Source organism: Arthroderma uncinatum (genome assembly GCF_011692745.1).
Source record: "Arthroderma uncinatum strain CBS 119779 chromosome Unknown scaffold3, whole genome shotgun sequence".
Taxonomy (NCBI): Eukaryota; Fungi; Ascomycota; class Eurotiomycetes; order Onygenales; family Arthrodermataceae; genus Arthroderma; species Arthroderma uncinatum.
Window position 1 is genome coordinate 4,024,319 of NW_022983865.1, and position 21,838 is coordinate 4,046,156.

Consider the following 21,838-nt stretch of genomic DNA (forward strand, 5'->3'; position numbering starts at 1 on the left):
ATGTCCATTTTACCATTGTCTAGTCATTCGAGTTTAGACTTATAAAGCGACTTTCACTTTTGGCCTTGCTTCTATTCTATGTACATAGCTTCTCATAGAGGCCAAATTGACTAGAATTTGCTATCAATAGTACTTTTCATTACATCTTGGACTTTCATCTGATATAAGCTTCATAATGTTTATGGATATCTCTTAAAAATACTCGTTAGGACTCATTCACCCATATCACGTAAAACATACATGCACTTAGATACACGTCTAATCATCCATTCCGCGAATGTCCCTTTCCCTGCTCTCTATGGACGCCAGATAATAATTTCAAGACCATGATATTCACCCGCCTATTCCTCAAACACCGTGTTCCCACCAAAGTCCAAGCCATCAGCCGCGTTATCATCTGCACTAGCCCCGCCGAATTCAAGTCTCATTAGCAGTCGATCAACACCCGCGGCTCTCCATGGGACAAATATATTATTCTCCTGTCTACCACGTAACGTCTCCTCGTTCCCTTTTACCCAACGAAGTTCTGGCGCTACGTGTCTAGTGCTAGCATCTAATGATGTGGCGCCCTTCGTGATGCGATGGTCATCGATATCGCGTAGCCTGGCAATGAGGTCGGTCATGGATCTCTCTAGGCTAGTACGTGCGGTAGAGACCTCGGCCCATACTCTCGCCTCATCTTGGGAGTAATCTTGTAATGAGTCAAAGACGCCTTCGTCCGTCTCGAGGTCGAGGTTCTGTTGGATGGTTTGTAATTGGCCGAGTAGGGAGACAAAGCGGTCGACGTGTGCGATTAGAGCTCGTAGTGTGCGAGTAAATGGGACATCTGTCAAGAAAAGGGACTGGATAAGGTGGGCAAGGTATGTACGATGAGCGATATTGATAGTTTCGGGATCATGGGAGTGGTATAGGGTGTTGGTGGAAGATGCGGTGCCAGGCCTAGAACCCTGTCCGGAGGAACTCTGGGGACGTCCGCCATTCAGCCATCCTTTGAAATGCCGCCAGGAGCTGCCAATAACCTCGCCTTGGAGGTAGCTACCAAGTTCTGAAAAGACAAACAGAGCGGCACTTCCCGAAGCCCAGACACGGCGCATCAATGCTGCGCGCTTCTTCTGTCGTTCTCGACCTAGCTTGAGGTTTGCTCGGCCGCCGGGTTTATTGCTCATCGGCGGACCCCAGGGAGACGGGTGAACTCTTCGAAGAGATGTCCGTTTCCACAAGTCACCGAGTCGCATCTGTCCCCGGCGAATACCCAAGAGGTATGAGTGGATCTTTGAATAGACAATCATATCAGATTGCGCCAGAAAGAGGTCAAGGGGAGGGTTGATGTGGAGGGACAGGGTGGTTGGAGAGCCAAGTAAGATATCTGAAAAGTTGACATCGGAGATATAGGTGAGTATCTGGTTGGCTGACTTCATATCTTTGCTTATTGAAGTGTCTTTCTCTATTGAGAGCCTCAGCAAGGATCGTGCCAGGTCTAGCTCGTCATCCACCGGATCTTCAGCATTAGGGATGGAATATAATTCTGTCCAGGCCTGGGTAAGCACCGTAGACACTTCGCTCTCCTTGAGTGTCAGGACGTCCAGCGTTTCCTCGACAGAAGTAGCCTGATAAGTTCGTTTATGTTTCGTCGAAATTCGTTCATCCGCATGAGATACCAATGCCATTGCAAACTCTCCTCTACCAAGAAGAAGAAAATTGTGCAACAGAGATAAAACCTCCATTATCTTGTGTAGCGGTAGGAGCTGTGAAAGGACGGTGTGAGAGAGTGAGAGTCGAATTTCGGAGATTGCATTAGCTAGGCTAATCATTGATATCGGAGAAGTAAGTGAAGAGAGACATCGGATGAACTCTCCGTGTAGTGTCATCTGAGACGAGGAGTGCTTTGCTTCTTCCCCCGCGGGGAATTTCCCACGGGCCCGGATATGATTTAGAGACCTCCCCACGAATAGGATAGAGGTAGCTGTTGACCGAGATACAAATTTTGGTACTAGGTCAGGTTGAAGCTGAAAGTCCGCCGTATTTACGCGCCTGTCACCACTAGAAGGTCCCTCTTGGATGAAGAAATCTTCGCGGCCTAGCGATGGGAGATGTCCGTATAGTATGAAAACAGAGAGCTGGCGCATCCAGGCGGCTTCCGCAGCTTTAATAAGACCAAGCGATATCTCCTCGACATCCGTATAGCCAGTCTGGGACTCCGTTCGAAGATAATCGATGAGAGCAGCCCCGCTACAGCCGCTGCCAGCGGCCGTCCCTTTCGTCTTCGCGTCCTTGGCTACGTACGGGAGCATGAACTGGGAGGTATCCCAAAGCCATTCCATCTTCCGTACCCAAGGCGAGAACTCCCCAACAACCGTAGAAAGCGGGACGATCCCATAACCGCCAACGTAGCCGGCATCTTTACCAAGTATCGACCGTTCCACCTCCAGTATCTTCTCCTGAAAGCTACCGAGATATTCCGTTGCTATGGTCGTAGACGCCGCCCGACAGATGGTTGAAGGGTGAGAAGAAGATATATGTGCCGAATGGACACGCAGCAATCCGTGAAGCCGACTTAAACGTGCAATTGGTTCGAGGAGCGCCTTTTCCTGCGGCGAAAGGAGTGGGAAACCGTCCTGGGCACTTCCACGGTCTTTAGCTGGCTGCTCGAAGATAGGGGACGGCTGACCGGACAGGGAGAGGAGGATCTCGTGGAGCATTCTGTGTCCGGGGGATTCCTCCCAGGCCTTCTAAGTTCCAATTGTTAGCAGTGGTATCGGGCCAGAGGATGAGTTTCAATGCCACCTGGAGGGCACCTCGTCTCTCCAAGCAGACCGCAGACGGTGCCAGAACAAGATACCGCAGCCTAGGAGCTCGAACCGACACATCCAGGACACTTCCAGCAGTCTCTACTGCTGCATGTCGGGCGTTGAGCGGGTGTCGATAATTGTGGCACGTCAAGTAGCCTCGACGGATTATCGTGATACGTTTATCGGGTTGATGTTGTTGTTTGTTACTTTGTTGCGCGGGAACTTGACCAAAATATTGTATCTACGCCATGCGTTCTACTACATCGGTGATTCTATCATAACGGCATGATCCATATTTCTATCTAATAGCTTAAACTAATCCTTAATAACAGGGAATTTCCATCCAGCGGTGCTATCTTCGAGGCCATCCGTGGTTACTACTACGGACTATTGTTGATCCAGCGCTTCGTGACATCATCGATAGCTCTTGTATAAGTATTAAAAAAAAAAAAGTAGGAGTCAGCTTCCCAAACATTTCATTTGGTAATGCTGAGTAGGTCTTGGGATCTAAATAACTGGCTTATAAAAAATCATCATCGCGGTATGCTCAGAATTTATATCCGTATCATCTCCCACCTACCTTGATTCTCACATTGTCAATATCCCCCTCAGCTTGCCTGCCACTTTCTGACTTGCGGAAATTAGATGGACGCTGTCGCAAAGCGATGTTGCAGTGGGTATGGCTTCGAACCGATGATGATATATGGGCCATACAGACCAGATGTGTTTGAGGCTGTCGTCACTACACTGTCTGCGTTCTGCGCGCCCGGCGGTAATGTACCGTCAATGCTGAGGTTCATTTTTGAAGCTGGTTGTACTCCCGGGTCGGCCGGATACTTGGGACGAGGCTGTCTCGCCGCGCAGAAGAAGAGACTGTGATAGAGGATGAGTCTGTTGATATGGTCACGGCTCTAGAGAAGAGAGAAAGGCAGGGAATAGTCCTCGGGTTAGAGGAACTTGATAGACGGGTGAAGGAGAGGAAAGGAGAAAATGAATAGAGCGTAAGTGGAAAAGCCCTATCTTATACTTGTTATTGGGATCAATCACTCCTTCTCTAACAGCTGTTGTTGTTCTTCTACGACTTGGAAGGAGATACCATATACCTCTTTTATAGGAAGAAGCAACCGCCTTGGACGTGCTTTACAGCAGATATACCAAAGTTCTTCGCTGCTTCTGAGTAGACAGAGGACGGAGATATACATATATACCCTTTGTTTCTGGAGACTTGGGGACTTGGGGGACATGATACAGACTATGGACAGTCGAAACTGGCAGAGAAGGCCTTGTCTTATTAACTATAGGCTATGGACCGAGAGAGTAGTACTCTATACCTTATATGATGCAGCCTAGATGACAAGAGATGGAAGACAACCCGAGAGATACTTGGTTCCATCGAAGGAGTAGGTCGTGTCTACGTAGTGTAAGATACTCCATGTATAGCTGCTAGATAAGACCGTACATTATGGACACCGTTAGATACCCTCAAACTATACTCTTTTATATCAACTAGTATATATCATCTATCATCTCATAGATATCAACATAGATATAAATGGATATCAACATCCATGCATCTATAGGATTCTGTGCTTACTCAGCAGCTGCCTGGCAACCAAAAGTGCATCCCAAGTTCCTCCCGCCATGAAACCGCAAGCAACAACCAACAACTGTTGATACAACGCTCGCTCGTAGCTACAGAAGTGGTTTCCGAGTGCTCTCTTCTCCCCCGTCTCTTAAAAGTACCTGTTCTCGGGCCTGCGGCTTGGGCGTTTCACTGTTTACATCGATATCGCTCCCCCGCACTTCTCTAGACATCGCCTTGAACCCGGCGTGTGAACCCTTCTCTCAAGCTATATCGAAGGCCTTGCTCTCAGCAAGGCTTTCACTCGCGTCTTCACAATTTCCTCTCGCGCCAGCGACCTGGAAATTAGGAAACGAAAAGCTTCCGGCAGTGAAGTAGATCGAAACGACAAGAAAGTCATGACTGTAAGGCCCCTCATTCATAGCTATCCTCCACAACCGACTGCCATGTCACCTTCTACTCGGAATATATCAAGGCCCACTATATCTACAACATCTTCTTCTTCTTCCTTCGACTAACATGAATTGTTTCAACCCGCTCTAGGACACAAAGATGCAGATTGACAACCCTGAGTCGGTGGTGGAGATGGCGAAACATGGGGAGATTGATGAATCACTCTATAGCAGACAGCTGTAGGTACACCTTCTCCTGCTTTATATGATGAGTCTGACAAGGTTATGCCAACAGATACGTCCTCGGACATGAAGCTATGAAGCGCATGGGCTCGTCCAATGTGCTCATCGTCGGGCTTAAAGGTCTCGGTGTCGAGATCGGTATGTATCTACAGCGAGTCATACATAAATATATTCAGCTAACATATCTATTGATATATAGCTAAAAACATTGCCCTTGCTGGCGTTAAATCCCTGACCCTATTTGACCCCGCACCCGCCGCCATCTCCGACCTCTCCTCGCAGTTCTTCCTCACACCTCAAGACGTTGGCAAGCCTCGAGCTGAAGTAACCGCTCCTCGTGTTGCCGAGCTCAATGCCTACACCCCAGTCTCAGTTTTTCCTGGTAAAAACCTGACGGACGACCTTTCCCAGCTAAAGGCCTTCCAGGTCGTTGTTCTCACCAGCACATCGTTAAAGGACCAGGCCGTTATCGCTGAATATTGTCACGAGAATAAGATATACGTTGTTATTGCGGATACATTCGGTCTTTTTGGTTACATATTCACCGACTTTGGGAAGAATTTCACAGTCGGAGATGCGACAGGCGAGAATCCATTGAGTGGCATTATCGCAGGAATCAATGAGGAAGGATTGGTCTCTGCTCTGGACGATACGAGGCATGGCTTTGAAGATGGTGATTTCGTTACTTTCTCGGAAGTTCGTGGAATGACAGGTCTCAACAACTCAGAGCCTAGAAAGGTTACGGTTAAGGGTCCATACACCTTCTCTATTGGAGATGTGAGCGGACTAGGGACTTATGAAGGCGGTGGCCTCTTCACCCAGGCCAAGATGCCAAAGTTCATCGATTTCCAGCCGTTCAGCCAGCAGCTCAAGAAGCCAGAGTTCGTTATTTCCGATTTCGCCAAGTTTGACCGGCCAGCGCAGCTCCATATCGGTATCCAGGCACTGCACAAATTCGCTGAGACCCACGATAACCAGCTTCCTCGCCCTCACCATGAAGAGGATGCGAAGGAAGTTATTGCTCTTGTCCAAAAACTTGCTGGTGAAGGTGAGGACAAGATCGAGATTGATGAGAAGCTCATTCGCGAGCTGAGTTTCCAGGCCAGAGGAGATTTGTGCCCCATGGCAGCATTTTTCGGTGGTCTGGCTGCACAAGAGGTTCTGAAAGCTGTCTCCGGGAAATTCAACCCCATCTTCCAGTGGCTGTACTTCGACTCCTTGGAATCTCTCCCAACCACAATTAAGAGGTCCGAAGAGCTTTGCGCTCCGAAAAACTCTAGATATGATGGACAAATCGCCGTATTTGGACAGGAATTCCAAGATAAGCTCGCAAACATCAACGAATTCCTTGTTGGAGCTGGTGCTATTGGGTGCGAGATGTTGAAGAACTGGGCTATGATCGGTCTCAGCACGGGTCCCAAGGGCCAAATCACTGTTACCGACATGGACCAAATCGAGAAGAGCAATCTCAATCGACAGTTCCTGTTCCGCTCCCATGACGTTGGCAAGCTAAAGAGCGACTGTGCCGCGGAAGCCGTCCAGGCCATGAACCCAGAGCTCAAAGGAAAGATCACAGCACTAAGGGAGCGAGTTGGAGCGGACTCCGAGCATGTTTTCAATGAAGATTTCTGGAACAAGCTCGATGGAGTTACCAATGCTCTTGACAACGTCGACGCCCGTACGTATGTTGACAGACGCTGTGTATTCTTCAGGAAGCCTCTTCTTGAAAGTGGCACTCTTGGTACCAAGGGAAATACTCAGGTCATCATCCCAAGACTTACTGAGTCGTATTCGAGCTCCCATGATCCACCAGAGAAGTCTTTCCCAATGTGCACCCTGAGAAGTTTCCCCAACCAAATTCAACATACCATTGCCTGGGCAAGAGATATTTTCGAGTCCTTATTCGTTGGGCCTCCAGAGGCTGCAAACCTTTATCTTACGCAGCCAGGCTATATTGAGCGTACATTGAAGCAAGGTGGATCCGAAAAACAGACATTGGAGAACCTCCGGGACTTCCTGGTTACCGAGAAACCACTCAGCTTTGACGACTGTATTGTCTGGGCTAGACATCAGTTTGAGAAGTACTACAACAATGCTATTCAACAGCTCTTGTATAACTTCCCCAAGGACTCGGTCACCTCCAGCGGGGCGCTGTTCTGGTCTGGACCAAAGCGTGCCCCAACTCCATTGAAGTTCGACTCCAAAAACGATACTCATCTCTCTTATATTATCGCTGCCGCAAACCTCCATGCATTCAACTACGATATCAAGAACCCCGGTGCCGACAAAGATTATTACCGCAAAGTTACTGAAGACATGATCATTCCAGAATTTACCCCGTCTTCCGGTATCAAAATCCAGGCTGATGAGAACGAGGAACCAGAGCCACAGTCGTCTTCGTTTGATGATAACGAAGAGATAAACAAGCTAGTCAGCTCGCTTCCCGACCCTAAGTCTCTTGCTGGATTCAAGCTTCAACCAGTTGAGTTTGAGAAGGACGACGATACGAACCACCATATCGACTTCATCACTGCTGCTAGCAACTTGCGTGCAGAGAACTACGAGATCGAACCCGCTGATCGTCACAATACCAAGTTCATCGCCGGAAAGATCATTCCTGCCATCGCCACTACTACCGCCCTGGTCACTGGGTTGGTTATCCTCGAGCTATACAAAATAATTGATAACAACCAGGATATCGAAAGATACAAGAACGGTTTTATTAACATCGCATTGCCATTCTTCGGTTTCAGCGAGCCGATTTCCAGCCCCAAGACCAAGTACCAAGGGCCAGATGGTGAGGTTGTCTTAGACAAGCTGTGGGACCGCTTTGAAATAAACGATGTCACTCTCCAGGAGTTCTTGGATCATTTCAAGAAGCAGGGACTGGAGATTGTCATGCTTAGCTCTGGTGTCAGCTTGCTATATGCCAGCTTCTATCCTCCAGCCAAGGTCAAGGACCGTCTTCCCATGAAGTAAGTTAATTTGTCTGCATCTAACGAACGGAGCGAGTGCTAATTGTTTCCAAACAGGATGAGCAAATTGATCGCAGAGGTCAGCCGGAAACCGATCCCCGATCACCAGAAGTCTGTGATTGTTGAAATACATCCCGAAACTCCTGATGGTGAGGAAGTCGAGGCCCCATATGTCATGTTGAAGCTTGACAAGTAGACATGGAACATGAACTGGAAAGAAAAAAAAAAGACACAAAAGAGAAAAGGAGAAAAATGGAGTTGGCCTTCTTTTCATGCGTTTTCTCCTTGTACCCCAGAATGCTAGATAAGTGACTACTGGCTGAGTTATAACGAACGTAATATTAGAAGTTACAGATGATAACCGGCTTCTGCGGAACTATACCTCAATTCTCAACTTAATAACCGAAGTGTAGAGATGAGACTCTGGATCCAATGCATGAAGGATCGAACTTATACGAAAGCTGACAGTTGAGCAACGTTACTCTGTAGATCTGTATCTACGAACTGCGAAACAATGTGAAGATAGATAGTACAGACAGACCTGCCGGTTAACCGGCCGGATCGTGATCCCAGCCTCGAACTGATCAGCCCATTATATTTTAAACCGGCCTGCGACTAACGAGTCAAGCCTCAGCGGGCTAAAGGTTAGCCCGCGGGGCCTAACGCTTCCAGTTGAAGAATATATTTCTATGTTATTTTTTATTTTATTTTATTTTTACTTACTCCGTACATGTCTATCAAACTGGCGGGCGGCTTTTTCGAGATAGCTCGGGTATTAGGTCTGCCCATAGAGCGCTTGGGTTTACCCGTGTCCGTCCTTGTTCATCCTCAATGTCAACATTATTCGGCAAGAAAGGAATGCCATTGAGAAAAGAATACCACCGTCGGAGTGCTCTATGCGGAGGGTCCATGAGGTAGCAATGGGAGTGTCGTAAATATAAAAGGGCTCCCAGTCCTTCTCAAATCAAGGGAAGTATCAAGCAGCAATCTTAGCAATATCCAGTCAATCAATCTCTGAAAAGCTCATCCACTATCTTAAGTATCCATCAATCAAATTATCCAAGGTCCTCTCTATTCTCAGGTATGGCCTTGAAAACATGATCACCGCAATCTGCATGCCTGCGAGACTGATATCTTCAACCGACCTTGTTAACCAGAGAAAAAGGATCGACAAAATGCAATTCTCAAAGCTGATCGCTATCCTCCCAGCACTCCTCGCCGTCCCCGTCTTCGGGCAACTCGACGTTTACGCCCATCCATGCTCGGATTGCAAGTGCAACGGCGCGTTCCTCCATCAATTCAAGAATGGAGATGATCCCAACCACTGCTACAACATCAATGTCGGATTCGGTCCCTACAGCGTGGGATTGAAAGGCGGCGATTCCGTATCATGCCAAATGTACCACTCTTCGGACTGCAGTGGCTTGCAGCAGTCCGTCGGCATCAAGAAGGGCCAGAGCTATGGTTGCACCGGGACTCAGATCGGTTCCTTTGGCTCTTACAAGTGCACGACCGGAAAATGAGGCCGAACATGGCTTGTATGAGTGAGACGGGCGATGAGATCTTTCGGGGGCAAGCCTGGAGTGAGAGAACTGTCTTGCCAGTGGTGAAGAAGTTTCCTAGACGCCGTGTACCTTCATTTAGACACGATATATTTCCTTTTCCTGCGCCCTAACCCTTGGGTTCTGGCCTGGGTATCATAGATAGAAAATGAAATGAGTATTCAACTCAGAAAAAACAGCCACAAAACATCTAGATTTGAAGTATTGAACTGTTTTTCCATGGTTCTCATAAGAAAAGGAGGAGAAAGTCAAATAATGATGATTTGGTGATGCTCGGTCATGGCCTTGTAATCAAATAGACCCTGGCGTTGACAAGCATTAGGAGAGCATTGGTAATCGAGCCTTGGTGCAACCAGTAGACTTCCCTTGTTCTATATATCAGTGTCGCTTTTCCCCTCCATTCCTGTATTTTATTTCCATCGCTCAACATCCTCCTGTTCCATCTTATGTTCTCTATCCTTCGACCGATAAACATCTTCCAGCGTCTGAAAAACACGCCCATCAGCCCACTGACGTCAGCCAAGACATTATTGTCGACGCTGCCTACTACCACGATGGCGGTTCGTATAGTTCCCAGGGCTAGTTGATGCATGAATTGCTAATTCGGATAGACTGGAAACGATGTAAAGATCACGTCTTGGGTTAGACCAGACGATAAGTCCGGAGAGTACAAGCGTGGACAATCCGCGTTCAGGAATTGGATCTCCAACAAGCCAGGAGCTCAGTTCCCGCCGGAGAAGGGCAGATATCATCTCTATGTCTCCTACGCTTGTCCATGGGGTAGGTTATATCATGTTCCTTTCCCTTGCTTAGAAAGATATATGGATTAGAGATACCTAACTATGAATAGCCCATAGAACCCTTATCACGAGGAAGTTGAAAGGGTTAGAGGATATCATCCCATTTACAGCCGTCCATTGGCATTTGGGAGAGAAAGGATGGCGTTTTGTTACTCCTGATGAGAGTCTGCCTGGTGAGAACGTCACAGCGGATCCATTGAATAACTATTCCCACCTTCGTGATATCTACTTCAGCGTCGACCCGGAGTATAAGGGCCGATTCACCGTGCCAACTCTCTATGATACGAAGACGAAGCAAATCGTTAGCAACGAGGTGAGCAACCCTTGACTAACATGGATTAGGATTGTTGATGTTGACAGCCTCTTAGAGCTCGGAGATCATCCGCATGTTCTATCATGAATTCGACGACCTGGTGGCTGAGAAATATAAATCCGTCGACCCTCTCCCTGCATCTTTGGAGAAGGACATCGACACTGAGAACGAATGGATCTACGACACCGTGAACAACGGCGTCTACAAGTGTGGATTTGCAACGTACGTCTCCTACTATCTGAAGTCCTTGTCTTGATATCTAACACCACACAGCACTCAAGAAGCATACGAGAAATCGATCCCACCACTCTTCGCCTCCCTCGACAAAATTGAATCTCGCCTGGCCAAGAGCTACTCCCCTTCTACCCCGTTCTATTTTGGCGAAGCCCTCACGGAAGTCGATATTAGGCTCTTCACGACGATTATCCGTTTTGATGCCGTGTATGTGCAGCACTTCAAGACGAATGTACGTGATATCCGGTCTGGGTATCCTGCCATTCATCGCTGGGTGAGGCATTTGTATTGGGATTATCCTGCGTTTAAAGAGACGACGCAGTTCGAGCATATCAAAAAGCACTATACGAAGAGTCATGGGCAGATTAATCCGTTCGGTATCACGCCTGTCGGGCCACTGCCAGATATCATGGAAAAGGACGAGGAGGTTAATTCTGCTAGGAAGTGATCGTCACTTATTATCTGAGAGATACGCGATAGTTGTCATTTAACTACCTAGTAGTTATGCTATGAACAAGTATGTAAAACTTTAGGTTATCAAGGAATCTAGGAACGTCAATTATGAATATTTCTGTATACCTTATATCAAGGCACAGTATCTCGAATTTGGCACAGCTGAGTGCCCTTTATATCTTTATCTTTTTTATTTATCACCAACAGGTAGGTCATGATACAAAAAGGAAAGAAGGAGAACAAAGGAAAGGTTCCAACGAAGGAGCCAGATAGATCGCGAAAATAGAACTGTCCTGGTAGATGGATTATATACCCAAGTAGCTGATGAGATGGAAATCGAAGAACGTAGCCCTTGAACAGCGCGCCGGATATATGCGAAGCAAAGTGAACGTATAAACAAGCAGTGCATAATGGAAGGAGGAAGTGTGACGGTGACGGTGATGGGTATCGATCGGTAGGGTAGTAGTTGGCGTGATATCGCGATTCTCACGACAAGCCAAATAAGCGCTTCGAATTCTCGTAGACAATATAACTTATCGACACTGAGGGTACGACTTTTAGTAAGTTGGGCGTTAACCCTCTAAACAAGCCGTAGACACCTTCGCTTCGCACTGTGCGCACAGTGACGTCCACGATGCCGGTATATGTAGCCTTATGAAGTACTGTGCCTTGCGCCTGTAATCGAGTACGCAGAACATTCAGTGGATAAACGATGGAAGCACTCAGGGCGCCACTGAATGCGCCAATAGCTCCTGTTGAGAAGTTGTTTAGCTGTACGTCTGATTCGTGGCAGTGAGCTAGGCGGGCATTGCGGGCTACAAGGGTTGACTTTAGGTATTCGAATGTCATTAGGTCGATGGCGGCAAAGGGGAACATCCCAAGGAGGCCGAGGGGGAGACCACGGAAGTAGCCTGTTAGGCCGTTTGTTTGCCACATTTTGGATGCGGTGGAGTATATTAGTTGGTTGCCGTGTAGGCCACCCTGGACGGTTTCGCATTGCATACGGCTATAGAGGTTAGGAGATGGACGGTGGACAAGGGGTAAATGTAGGGAGCTTACAATTTTAGGGTATCGAGAGGGTAGACGCAGCATCTATGGGGTCTCGTGTTAGGATATATGCATTAGATACAAGTTGAATGACAGGGATACATACTGGGAAATCATTCCGCCAATGCCGCCGGATAGGAATTGGGAGATGGGAAGCAGGTTCTTGGTATCATCGTGGCCCTCAAGGTTGGCAAAGAAGCGTTTTGAAGCCTAGCAGAAGTGGTCAGTTGATTCGTGCATGCATACACAAACGATATAGGGGTCTCACCTCGTATGCACCGAACTTGATAGCAGACTCTGGCATGACCTTGACGACATTCAGGCCGTTCCCTATGCATCGTCAGCTTTGGTACTGTATCAAGGATATAAATATGAAAATAAAAGGAAGACATACCGGCAAACAAACTCCTAATCCCCCCCGCACGCCATAGCTCCTTGGTGGCCTCAACGATAGGCCACGACATCCACCCCACTGCCTTGACCGGCGCACCAGCCTTGACCGCGTTGACAGCCGCACTCTTCGCGCTACTCGTATTCGTCTGTGCGATGAGGTAGACCTTCAACCGATCGAAAGGCGCGGTGGCGGTTCGGGAGACAACACCGGCCATCCCGCCGGCAAGAAAGTAGCCTACATGGGGTGTGGATTCGGTCAATACTTCTTCTAGGTAGCGGTATGACAGCCATATTCTGACGAGGGAAGGGACGATAAGGAATTCTACTTCCAGTCCCTGATCTATTTCGTGGTGGTCGTTATAAGGAGGCGCAAACATATAATATTGGTGTTGGTCTGGGTCGAGAGGAGGAGGAGGGGGCGGAACAGGAGCAGGACGTGCATGAGGAGGACTGATGACTGGGACTGGTTCTGCGGTGCAAGGTGTAGTAGGAGAAAGGTGAGGAGCTGTACCTGATCCCTGTAGTGTCTTGTTGATGTGCACGTCGCCTTCGGGGTTGAGTGTGCCGGTTGCAGAGTAGTAGGATATGACTGAGCGGAGGTTATGTGTGTCTGGGAGGAAGAGGAGGAAGTCTCTGCCGAACGTTAGCACCTGATACTATGTCAATGAGTAGGGGGCGAGCAGGTACCTCCACTCGTCGAAGCTGATGACCCCATCGCGATTTGTATCGACATCCTCGAAGAACTGATCTAGCTTCGAGTTCGGCACGGACATACCCGCGCGTGAAAAGGCATCTTTCAGCTCCGTCTTGTCGAGATGGCCGTTACGGTCGTGGTCAATAGCTTGGAAGAGCTGCCACAGCTGTTGCTCGGCCTGTTGTACGAACGAGCGGAATTCTACTCCGGCCATTAGCACTGCACCGCGCCTGTCACCTTATTGCCATCAGGGTCAACGTACCAGAATACTGTATCCGGCCATCCTGACTTGTATCTATCGCCTTGAGAATATCATGCAGCAGGTCATCGGCATTTTTCAGGGCTATATAGGGTCAGCACATGTACCCAGAGTTACATATCAAGACAGCGAACGTACGGTGATCGATCTGCTTCAACCCCTTTTTGAACCCCCTGAGATCAATCTGTCCTTCCTTCCGAGTATCCAGCAGCTCCCAGAGACGTTCTATGCGCTCGTCTCGCTCACGCGTGCTCTCGTTTCCGTGCTCCGGCATTTTTGATATAGACGGCAAAAGGTAAAAGTACCGGCTAAGGTTGAGACAATGCCGACACTGAGCCCGGTCCAATGGCAGCCACAACAGCAGTAACAGCGACGGTCACAGGACGTATCAACGAGGGACCAGCCGCCTAGCTTCGATCAGCTATGAAGAGTGAGCTCGCAGGTCGACGCATCCAGGCTCTTGCCGGCGGTGCGGGCCGCAGTTATATGGCACTTCGAGTGGGCTGAACATCAGACGGTACGGCGTTGCAGTATATATCGGCGTAGTCTGCCAGTGACCAGCGTCTCTCCTTCACCGTCGACTTGTATATCGTAGTTGTTCGTTATCTAGCGTCGTCTTCTCTTCTCTTCTTCTTCTTCTTCTTCTTCTTCGTCTTGCTTGGTTGTTTTGTTTTGGCTTCTTCTGATTGGCGATAAGCGAGCTTACGTCATACATCCCTTAGTCATCCATCTTATCTACTTCAACTTTACATTTTATACAGCTTGAACTAGGGGGAAGAACAGGAAGAACAGCGAAGATACCTGGGTATAGGCTGTAATGTGAGGTCGAGGATGCATGGCGGCCAACTACTGGACCTCGACGCAGCGGCGGTTCTGGCTGTTTGACCGCGAACAGCTGGCAGAGACGCGGGCGGCGCTGGACGAGGCTGATCGGGCCTTCATCGCCCAATATCCCCTGCCCGACCACCGCCTGGTCAACATCTACATCAACCAGCGTAGGCCGCTCGAGTCCCCGATACAATGTGAATGCTGACGAGGGCAGAACTGATCAAGCTGGGGAAGCGGATGAACACTCGCCAGCAAGCTCTGGCTACGGCGCAGGTCTATGTGAAGCGCTTCTTTACTCGGGTCAGCATCCGGCGGACGAACCCGTACCTACTGCTGACCACGGCCTTTTACCTCGCCTGCAAGACGGAAGAGTGTCCCCAGCATATCAAGTACGTCGTCTCCGAAGCACGGGGACTATGGCCGGGTGCGTATCTCTATCTCTTTCTATATACTCCGTATACTAATACTAACAGCAGAATTCATCCTGTCTGACGCTGCCAAAGTGGGCGAGTGCGAGTTCTGGCTCATCAGCGAGCTCAACTCGCAGCTCATCATCCACCACCCGTACAGGACGCTGTCGGACTTCTCGTCGTCGCTGACCAACACGACCGGGACCGGCCTCTGTCTATCCTCTGACGAGATCGCGCTGGCCTGGTCGGTGGTGAACGACAGCTACCTGACGGACCTCCCGCTGCTCCAGCCACCGCACGTCATTGCCGTGATGGCCGTGTTTGTGGCTGTGGTGTTCAAACCGGGCGCGGGCAGCAGCAGCAGCACAGGCTCGAGTTCGGGTGCTGGGATGGCTGCAGGCATACGAGAAGGGATGGGGGACGGGGGCCGGGTGCAGAAGGTTGTGGAGTGGCTGGCGGGCAGCGAGGTGTCGATCGAGGCCGTGGTGGAGAGCACGCAGGAGATGGTGGCGCTGTATGAGGTGTGGGAGGGATACGGGGAGAAAGGGCTGCGCGAGGCGATCGGACGGTATGTGCGGGGGAGGTTTCTGGACAAGTAGCCAGTGGACGGCGCGAGAGGAGCGACGGACGAGTAGAAAGGGTTGATTCGAGGGCAGGATCATGCATATCCAGTGTGTTTCGACTGCATCGTTCTGCGTCTTTTCATGCCCTGTCGGCGCCAACTGTATCTATTAATGGACGGCAGGAACTCGGCGCTAGAGGACGTAGGTACTTCTCCCGCCATATAAACTTGTATACAGGAGGAAGTACCCCTGGTCCTGCAGGTCAGGTGGCCGATGATGCAAGGGTGTGGATAGTGACTTTCTCGCCCATATAAAAATAAGTGGTGGTGGAAGTCACTATCCCACGATCGGCATCCTCCTTCGGGCCTAGGGCAACCCGCCCTTTCACCGCCTTCCTCCGTCTTCTTCTTCCTTTTCTTCTCTTCCTTCACCTTCACCTTCACCTTCACACTATCTTCTACTTTACTCTTTACTCTTTACTCTTTACTCTTTGCTCTACTCTTCACTTTGCTCTTCTACTTTCTCCTCTAATCGTCTAATTCCTCGCTGAGTCATCCCTATGTCCGCGCTATTCTTCTCCCACCAGCCCTCCCATCACAGCCCACACCACCAACACCATCCAGCGCCTCCCACCCATCTACCAGCAGCTACAGCGACCACCATGTCCCATCACCACCAGCATCACCACCGTCGTCGACAACGGCTCACTCCCTCCAACGCCGCCGCCTCGTCCTCTGCCGCCTCCCTCACCCCGTCGACAGCACCCCCTTCGTCCCTCGCATCCGGCTCTCGCCAGTTCCGCGGCGTCAAGTCCATGCGAGATCTCATCGAAGCTCCCGCCATCACCGCTTTCAGGGCCCGTTTCGAGGCCGGCCGCTCCTTTGACCTCGACGACGACCTCGAGTTCTGTCCCAATCTCCTCACCGAAGACGACCTGCACTCCATCCACTCCCTGGCCGCCTCGGACCGCAGCTCGCTCGGAAGTGCCTCTCCAGACTCCTCCCCCTTGCAACACCAGGTTCACCCTACCTCTGGCCTCGTGCAGCAACACATGAACATGAACAACATGCACAACATGAACAACATGGCCATGATGGGCAAGATCCATCAGCCTGCCGCCGTCAGGACGCGGAATGCCATCCCAATCGTCAACCCGAGTACCGGCATGAGAGTCTCCAGCCCACCTAGATGGTGACCGGCTCACTCTTTTTCCCTTCTTCACCACCCTTTTTGACGCCATGACGATCCGTCTTTCGTTCTTAACGTTTCATTACCTCGTTTCTTGCATCACTACAACAACTATACCATCTATACGTATTTCGGTAATCGACGACTCATTTTCTTTAACATCTTCTTCTCGTGAACGGGCTGAGCGACGGCGTGTATCTTTCACTTTTGCAACTTTCCATTCGACCTACACTTAACGATATGCAACTGCCACTATACTATTACTTATACTACTACTACTACTACATACATACATACACGGAGCGGACGGATGGATGGACTGGATGGACGGTCGGTTGCACGCAGGGATGGTCGGTGTTTTCATTTATTGCTTCCCTTTCTAAAAGACTTTCGATTCTTCGAACTGAAAAATATTTGCTGTTTATATCACCCTTGTTGTTTTTTGGATACTGGATACCGGATACTGGATACTCGTCGTTGTTGTTGTCGTTTACCCCGATGATAGAATGCGTGCTGTGTTGCTGTGTTGTTGCCTTGATATATATATACTCGCCGGTCGGTCGGTCGGATGGATGGACGGTGTGTCTGTTGTACTGGTTGTTGTCAGTTGGTTGGTCGGTCTGCCTCTATATATACTCGCTTCTTTCGTCTTTTACTGTTCTACGCCTTGTCTTGGGAAAGGAAGTGTATTTCACCATACCATGCTACTCATCTTTCATATTTCACCTTTTTTCCCTCTATCTCTATCTCTCTCTTTCGTTTTCCCTTTCATTTCTCACCTCTCATTTACCTGACTTGACATTAATCCCCTTTTTGGATGGCTGGATACGTCGACCAAAGAAAATTTCGATTCCTCGGATGAAAAATGGATTGGAAAATCGGAAAAAGGAAAAAGAAAGAAAGAAGATTGCCGACTTGAGCGTCGTTGGATAATAAATACCAATATGAACATTTCATCTACTTCAATCTATATCTATACCTATATTCGCCTTGTAAGATCGGCCGTGGATAGAGTTGTCAGCCGTTCGCCAGCCCACATAGTTCAATCTTAAATCAGGGTCGGGGGTTATCTACGGGCATATCTAAGGGAATATACTTCGTATCTACGGGCGTATATCTACGAGTGGCGAGTGTCGAAGGATAAACGAACAGACGAACAGACGAACAGACGCTCGGGGAACGGAGTATCCAGCGTGGCTCAATAGTCTCTTCTATTCAGCCTGCCGCTTCTTCCTGCTGCGGGCCTGGCGCCGCTGGAAAGGCTCTTCTAGTGAATCTTAGTAGACATTGGCGGTGCACTGGCATTGGTTAATGGTAAATTCACTCTCGGCTAGAGGAGTTAATAGTAGAGGCTAGACTGTTTGCTAGAATAGTATCTTCGTCTTCAAACTGACTAGAGATACTTTAGCCTAGACGAGGCTTCTTCTAGTCTAATGTATCTATCCGGATGTATCAGCCATTGGCATCGACTCGCAAGACTAACATTCAATATCTATGAAGAAGGTTCATTATGTAGATGTAGATGATGTTGATGATGATGATGTGATGTTGATATGTTGATGTTGATATGATGTTGATATGGTGATGTTTCATCCCAGTTTGGAAGTTCCTCGGCCAAGTTGCGGTGACGTCACAAGTTGGAGATAGCTAGACCATCTTTCTCCAGAAAACATCCCACCCATGCATGGAAAGCTCGTCATAATAGCAGGCTTTTATTAATTAACAGGCATACACAACTGTTGGCAGGACACATATATAAGTCCAGGATACCCGCCAGTAGCTTACTCGTCCCTCAACAATACACCATATACACCGTCTACACCAACTTACAACCAAAACGCATATTCCAAGCTTCAATAAGCAATCACTACATACCGCACAATGCCATCTTTTACTTCCAGCCTCCGCTCCTGCTCTTCGTTGAGCGGGCGATTTCAACTACGCTCCGTGACCAGGACAGGACTCAGACCATCGTCCATCCACCGCCACCAAGCTTCCTTATTCCATAACACAGCCTCAGTTCGTGCATTGAAAGAGGGGGACAGACGTGAGTGTAGCCTAATCTATTCATCGACCCAGCTCTAACACATCATTATAGACCGAGATAAAGAAGAAGTCTCCTCGGAAGTCGAGAAAGAGAAGACTGAACATCTGTTGAGACATAAAGAAGGTCAAGGAAAATGGAACAACAACCTGGCAAGCACCAGTGAAGCCGATGTAAGTTGCAGAAAACATTTCTACCATTCCTTTTACATGCATCAATTCTGACTTGTCTACCATAGGTCAAAGCAGATAGAGGAGAGATAGATAGCGTGGAAATCGAGGAGATGGAGAAAGAAATTCATCGTGGAAAATCGGTGCATAAAAAGGAGACTGAGAGAGTCAGCAAGTAAGGGCGAGATTGAGCCCTGATAGCTTGACTTTGGAAAAGGTGGAAAACACTGAAAAATGAACAGCAGCAGGCTCTTCTCCTCTCCTTATTGAGGACCTAGCGTTTCGGGCCTCGATAACTAGTTATTACTGAAAATGTAAATACCAAGCTGGCTAATCTATGCACAAGCTCTAAATTAATAAATTATATCCGTTTGTGACCATTGACTTTCTGCATGGTGATTGTTCTCTTGCATTAAAGTTGCCTGCTCGCCATATTGCCGGTGGTGCAGTATAGCAGTTTAACACTCGTGGCACCATGTTAACATGTCGATATTCTCCTGAAAAAGGTCCCACAGCTCAATCGCTGCTGGGGTCAAGAGTCGAAAACTATGTTCACTTCTGCAAAATACAATGTTTTTCGTGTCGGGAACATTAAAACAGTGGCCATCGCCGAAGAAAACCCCACGCAAGCACCTGGAGTTGGGGGAGACCATCATCGCTAAATGCCCACCGTGTAAATTCTAGGATATCTTGTGATGAGTAGTACTTCAACATACTGGCCTGCACAGCCTGATGCGAGACTATAGCAAAGTGTTAACATAACATAACTAGGAGGTGTAGGAATGAGAATTCAGCTTACCATTGCCTACCCTGCAGTCAAAGACTACGTCTTTACCTTCACCTTTAAAACAATTTCGGATTTCATCAAAACGGTTGATAGGATCGGCGGTCACCCAAAGATGCAGCAGTTTGCACAATGGCCGTGGTGATAACTTCTCCCATTCGAATTGATAGCCCTATATGCAATGGATGAGTTTTCGGTGAGCGCGCAAAGATAGTTAAGCATAGATAAGCTGAAGACCTACTGGCGCATCATACTTAGGGTTCAATTTATGCTTCTTGAAATATGGAGGATTCAGGACGCACTCGAAGTGCATACTTGCCCCAAGACAGGTTGGTGAAGCATCTCTCAGCAGAAATTGAAGTTCATTCGGAGGGCTTGTGATATAGGTAGAGTCGAAATCTCTCTCTGGCGTCCTATTGTGAATCACTAGGCGTCGAAGAGTCGAGCGGTGGTTCAGGATTCCATCGCCGACGCCCTTTTACAGAAAGAGATGTGGAAGCCTAAGGTATAGATTCTCTAAGCCTTGGAATCCCCCAAGGAATCTTGCAAGAATCACGGAGAGATGTTTAAACGGCTCGAACTCATATCGGGGATGCACATTGTAGAAGGATACCTCTAGAGTTGTCAGTCTCAGGTCCGACTTGGACTCCGCAAGAACTCCCAGAAAAGTAACAGATCCGGCGCAGTAACAGAGCTTCAAGGTACGCAGACGCTCCACCTGTAGTGTGTATGCCAGCTCTGCCTCCATGCCACGAAGGGGCAGGTCTCGAAAGCATAGTGATTCGAGAGAAGGGAAACATCGTTTCTGCATTCCTGGCTGAAGCTCCAACACCTTCTCTATGAAGAAGCTAAAGCGGAAATCTTTCTGTGATGGGGGGATAATGCTGCGCCATAAAGAAGACGCCAGACCTAGGTCCCAGGCCTTGATCTCCTTGTTTACGGCAATGCACTTTCTAATAGACTCATAGGTGTCATATGCAAACATCTCATCCCAAGAGATGGATTGTAGGTGCCGGAATCGACCGAAATCCACAGTGTACTGCATCGGTATACCTCCATCACATAAGCCTGTTCTAAGGGAAAGCGTTTCAATCCACTGTTGGTTGGCTAGTGGGCCACCGTCACCGGAGAGAAGGCCCTTGGGTATGCATGTACCAAGCTCCCATCTAGTCGATATCTTGAGTAAGAGATTGGAGGCATGAAATGAGTCTTGTAAGAGCATGTTACCTGAACGCACGTAGGCCATCCTTAGGTACAGCCGAGAGTAGGATCTCCAAGGCCACCATCAAGTTGCTGGATGGATCGAGGTCAATGATACCTTGTGGATCTGATGCGGGATCGTAGGGCGGATAAATGCAGCGTTGTAGACGGTCCTTGTAGCTAACAGAGCGAAGACATATATCCTTGGTATATTTCAGCCATTTGAGCGGTATCCGTTCAATCCTGGAAACTATGCCATCAATCGATAATGGTGTCGTCGAGATCGTTAGAGAGTTGTACAGCAGTGGACTCATGGCATCGCAAAGATACTTGCAAACCTCACAGAGGCTCTTCTGGTCGACGCGGTTCACCTTTTGCAGATTAGCATTCACAGCTCCAGTTAACTCGGGTGAAGAAACACTTACATGACTGACAACCTCTCTCAGCAGTTCCGTCGGGAGTTCGGCCAGCATCTTTGACGGATAATGTTTTTGTGTCTATCTTGAAGGTTGGTGAGTAGCGGGGCATACGATGCGCTTAGGAGCCATCGTTCGTTGGGCATTGATATAGCCTAGATATCACCAAGCTGTCAGGCTTTGATGCACAACATTGAGCCAACTTCCTAATAATGCCGATGTCACCTTTCTGGTAAACAGATCAACTACACTTAAATGGCTTTTCCATGGTTATCTCTCATGTTGAAGAAAAGAGGAAGAAGAGGAGGAAGAAAAGGGGGGAGTTTGGGGTTAAGTTCTACCAGTTCTACCAGTGGTCAATATAAATAACTCGGCCTCTCAGATACGTCCATCGCTAGCAAAATATAAGAAGAGCATGCTTACGTAGTTATTCAATGATCGATGCACCTAACATGGATAACATGGATGATGCTACTACAGCCAACGTCGCTCGAGGGCA

At 48.6% G+C, this 21,838-nt stretch overlaps 9 protein-coding genes across 9 annotated transcripts; 6 read left to right on the top strand and 3 right to left on the bottom strand.

The window, feature by feature from the left end:
• Positions 1 to 341: 341 nt before the first annotated feature.
• On the bottom strand, positions 342 to 2,699 carry GIQ15_04977 (Spc97/Spc98 family protein; the record flags this gene model as incomplete). The annotated part of the gene is made up of 1 exon (XM_033552394.1): positions 342 to 2,699. The coding sequence occupies one exon, from the start codon at positions 2,697 to 2,699 to the stop codon at positions 342 to 344; it is 2,358 nt and encodes a 785-aa protein (XP_033406124.1).
• A 2,224-nt stretch (positions 2,700 to 4,923) lies between these two features.
• On the top strand, positions 4,924 to 8,177 carry GIQ15_04978 (ubiquitin-activating enzyme E1; the record flags this gene model as incomplete). The annotated part of the gene is made up of 4 exons (XM_033552395.1): positions 4,924 to 5,003; positions 5,059 to 5,144; positions 5,206 to 7,981; positions 8,039 to 8,177. The coding sequence occupies 4 exons, from the start codon at positions 4,924 to 4,926 to the stop codon at positions 8,175 to 8,177; spliced, it is 3,081 nt and encodes a 1,026-aa protein (XP_033406125.1).
• A 979-nt stretch (positions 8,178 to 9,156) lies between these two features.
• Positions 9,157 to 9,504, top strand: GIQ15_04979 (uncharacterized protein; the record flags this gene model as incomplete). The annotated part of the gene is made up of 1 exon (XM_033552396.1): positions 9,157 to 9,504. One exon carries the CDS (start codon positions 9,157 to 9,159, stop codon positions 9,502 to 9,504), a length of 348 nt encoding a protein of 115 aa, XP_033406126.1.
• A 485-nt stretch (positions 9,505 to 9,989) lies between these two features.
• GIQ15_04980 (uncharacterized protein) lies at positions 9,990 to 11,338 on the top strand (the record flags this gene model as incomplete). Its single annotated transcript, XM_033552397.1, has 5 exons — positions 9,990 to 10,103; positions 10,155 to 10,323; positions 10,394 to 10,656; positions 10,712 to 10,878; positions 10,930 to 11,338. The coding sequence occupies 5 exons, from the start codon at positions 9,990 to 9,992 to the stop codon at positions 11,336 to 11,338; spliced, it is 1,122 nt and encodes a 373-aa protein (XP_033406127.1).
• Positions 11,339 to 11,829: 491 nt separating this feature from the next.
• Positions 11,830 to 14,010, bottom strand: GIQ15_04981 (uncharacterized protein; the record flags this gene model as incomplete). The annotated part of the gene is made up of 8 exons (XM_033552398.1): positions 11,830 to 12,349; positions 12,403 to 12,435; positions 12,497 to 12,600; positions 12,659 to 12,720; positions 12,785 to 13,416; positions 13,471 to 13,678; positions 13,740 to 13,820; positions 13,875 to 14,010. 8 exons carry the CDS (start codon positions 14,008 to 14,010, stop codon positions 11,830 to 11,832), a joined length of 1,776 nt encoding a protein of 591 aa, XP_033406128.1.
• Positions 14,011 to 14,571: 561 nt separating this feature from the next.
• On the top strand, positions 14,572 to 15,573 carry GIQ15_04982 (cyclin; the record flags this gene model as incomplete). The annotated part of the gene is made up of 3 exons (XM_033552399.1): positions 14,572 to 14,731; positions 14,779 to 14,988; positions 15,038 to 15,573. 3 exons carry the CDS (start codon positions 14,572 to 14,574, stop codon positions 15,571 to 15,573), a joined length of 906 nt encoding a protein of 301 aa, XP_033406129.1.
• Positions 15,574 to 16,198: 625 nt separating this feature from the next.
• GIQ15_04983 (uncharacterized protein) lies at positions 16,199 to 16,732 on the top strand (the record flags this gene model as incomplete). Its single annotated transcript, XM_033552400.1, has 1 exon — positions 16,199 to 16,732. The coding sequence occupies one exon, from the start codon at positions 16,199 to 16,201 to the stop codon at positions 16,730 to 16,732; it is 534 nt and encodes a 177-aa protein (XP_033406130.1).
• A 1,874-nt stretch (positions 16,733 to 18,606) lies between these two features.
• On the top strand, positions 18,607 to 19,118 carry GIQ15_04984 (uncharacterized protein; the record flags this gene model as incomplete). Its single annotated transcript, XM_033552401.1, has 3 exons — positions 18,607 to 18,772; positions 18,824 to 18,942; positions 19,008 to 19,118. 3 exons carry the CDS (start codon positions 18,607 to 18,609, stop codon positions 19,116 to 19,118), a joined length of 396 nt encoding a protein of 131 aa, XP_033406131.1.
• Positions 19,119 to 20,201: 1,083 nt separating this feature from the next.
• GIQ15_04985 (uncharacterized protein) lies at positions 20,202 to 21,396 on the bottom strand (the record flags this gene model as incomplete). The annotated part of the gene is made up of 3 exons (XM_033552402.1): positions 20,202 to 20,889; positions 20,951 to 21,294; positions 21,349 to 21,396. The coding sequence occupies 3 exons, from the start codon at positions 21,394 to 21,396 to the stop codon at positions 20,202 to 20,204; spliced, it is 1,080 nt and encodes a 359-aa protein (XP_033406132.1).
• Positions 21,397 to 21,838: the final 442 nt, after the last annotated feature.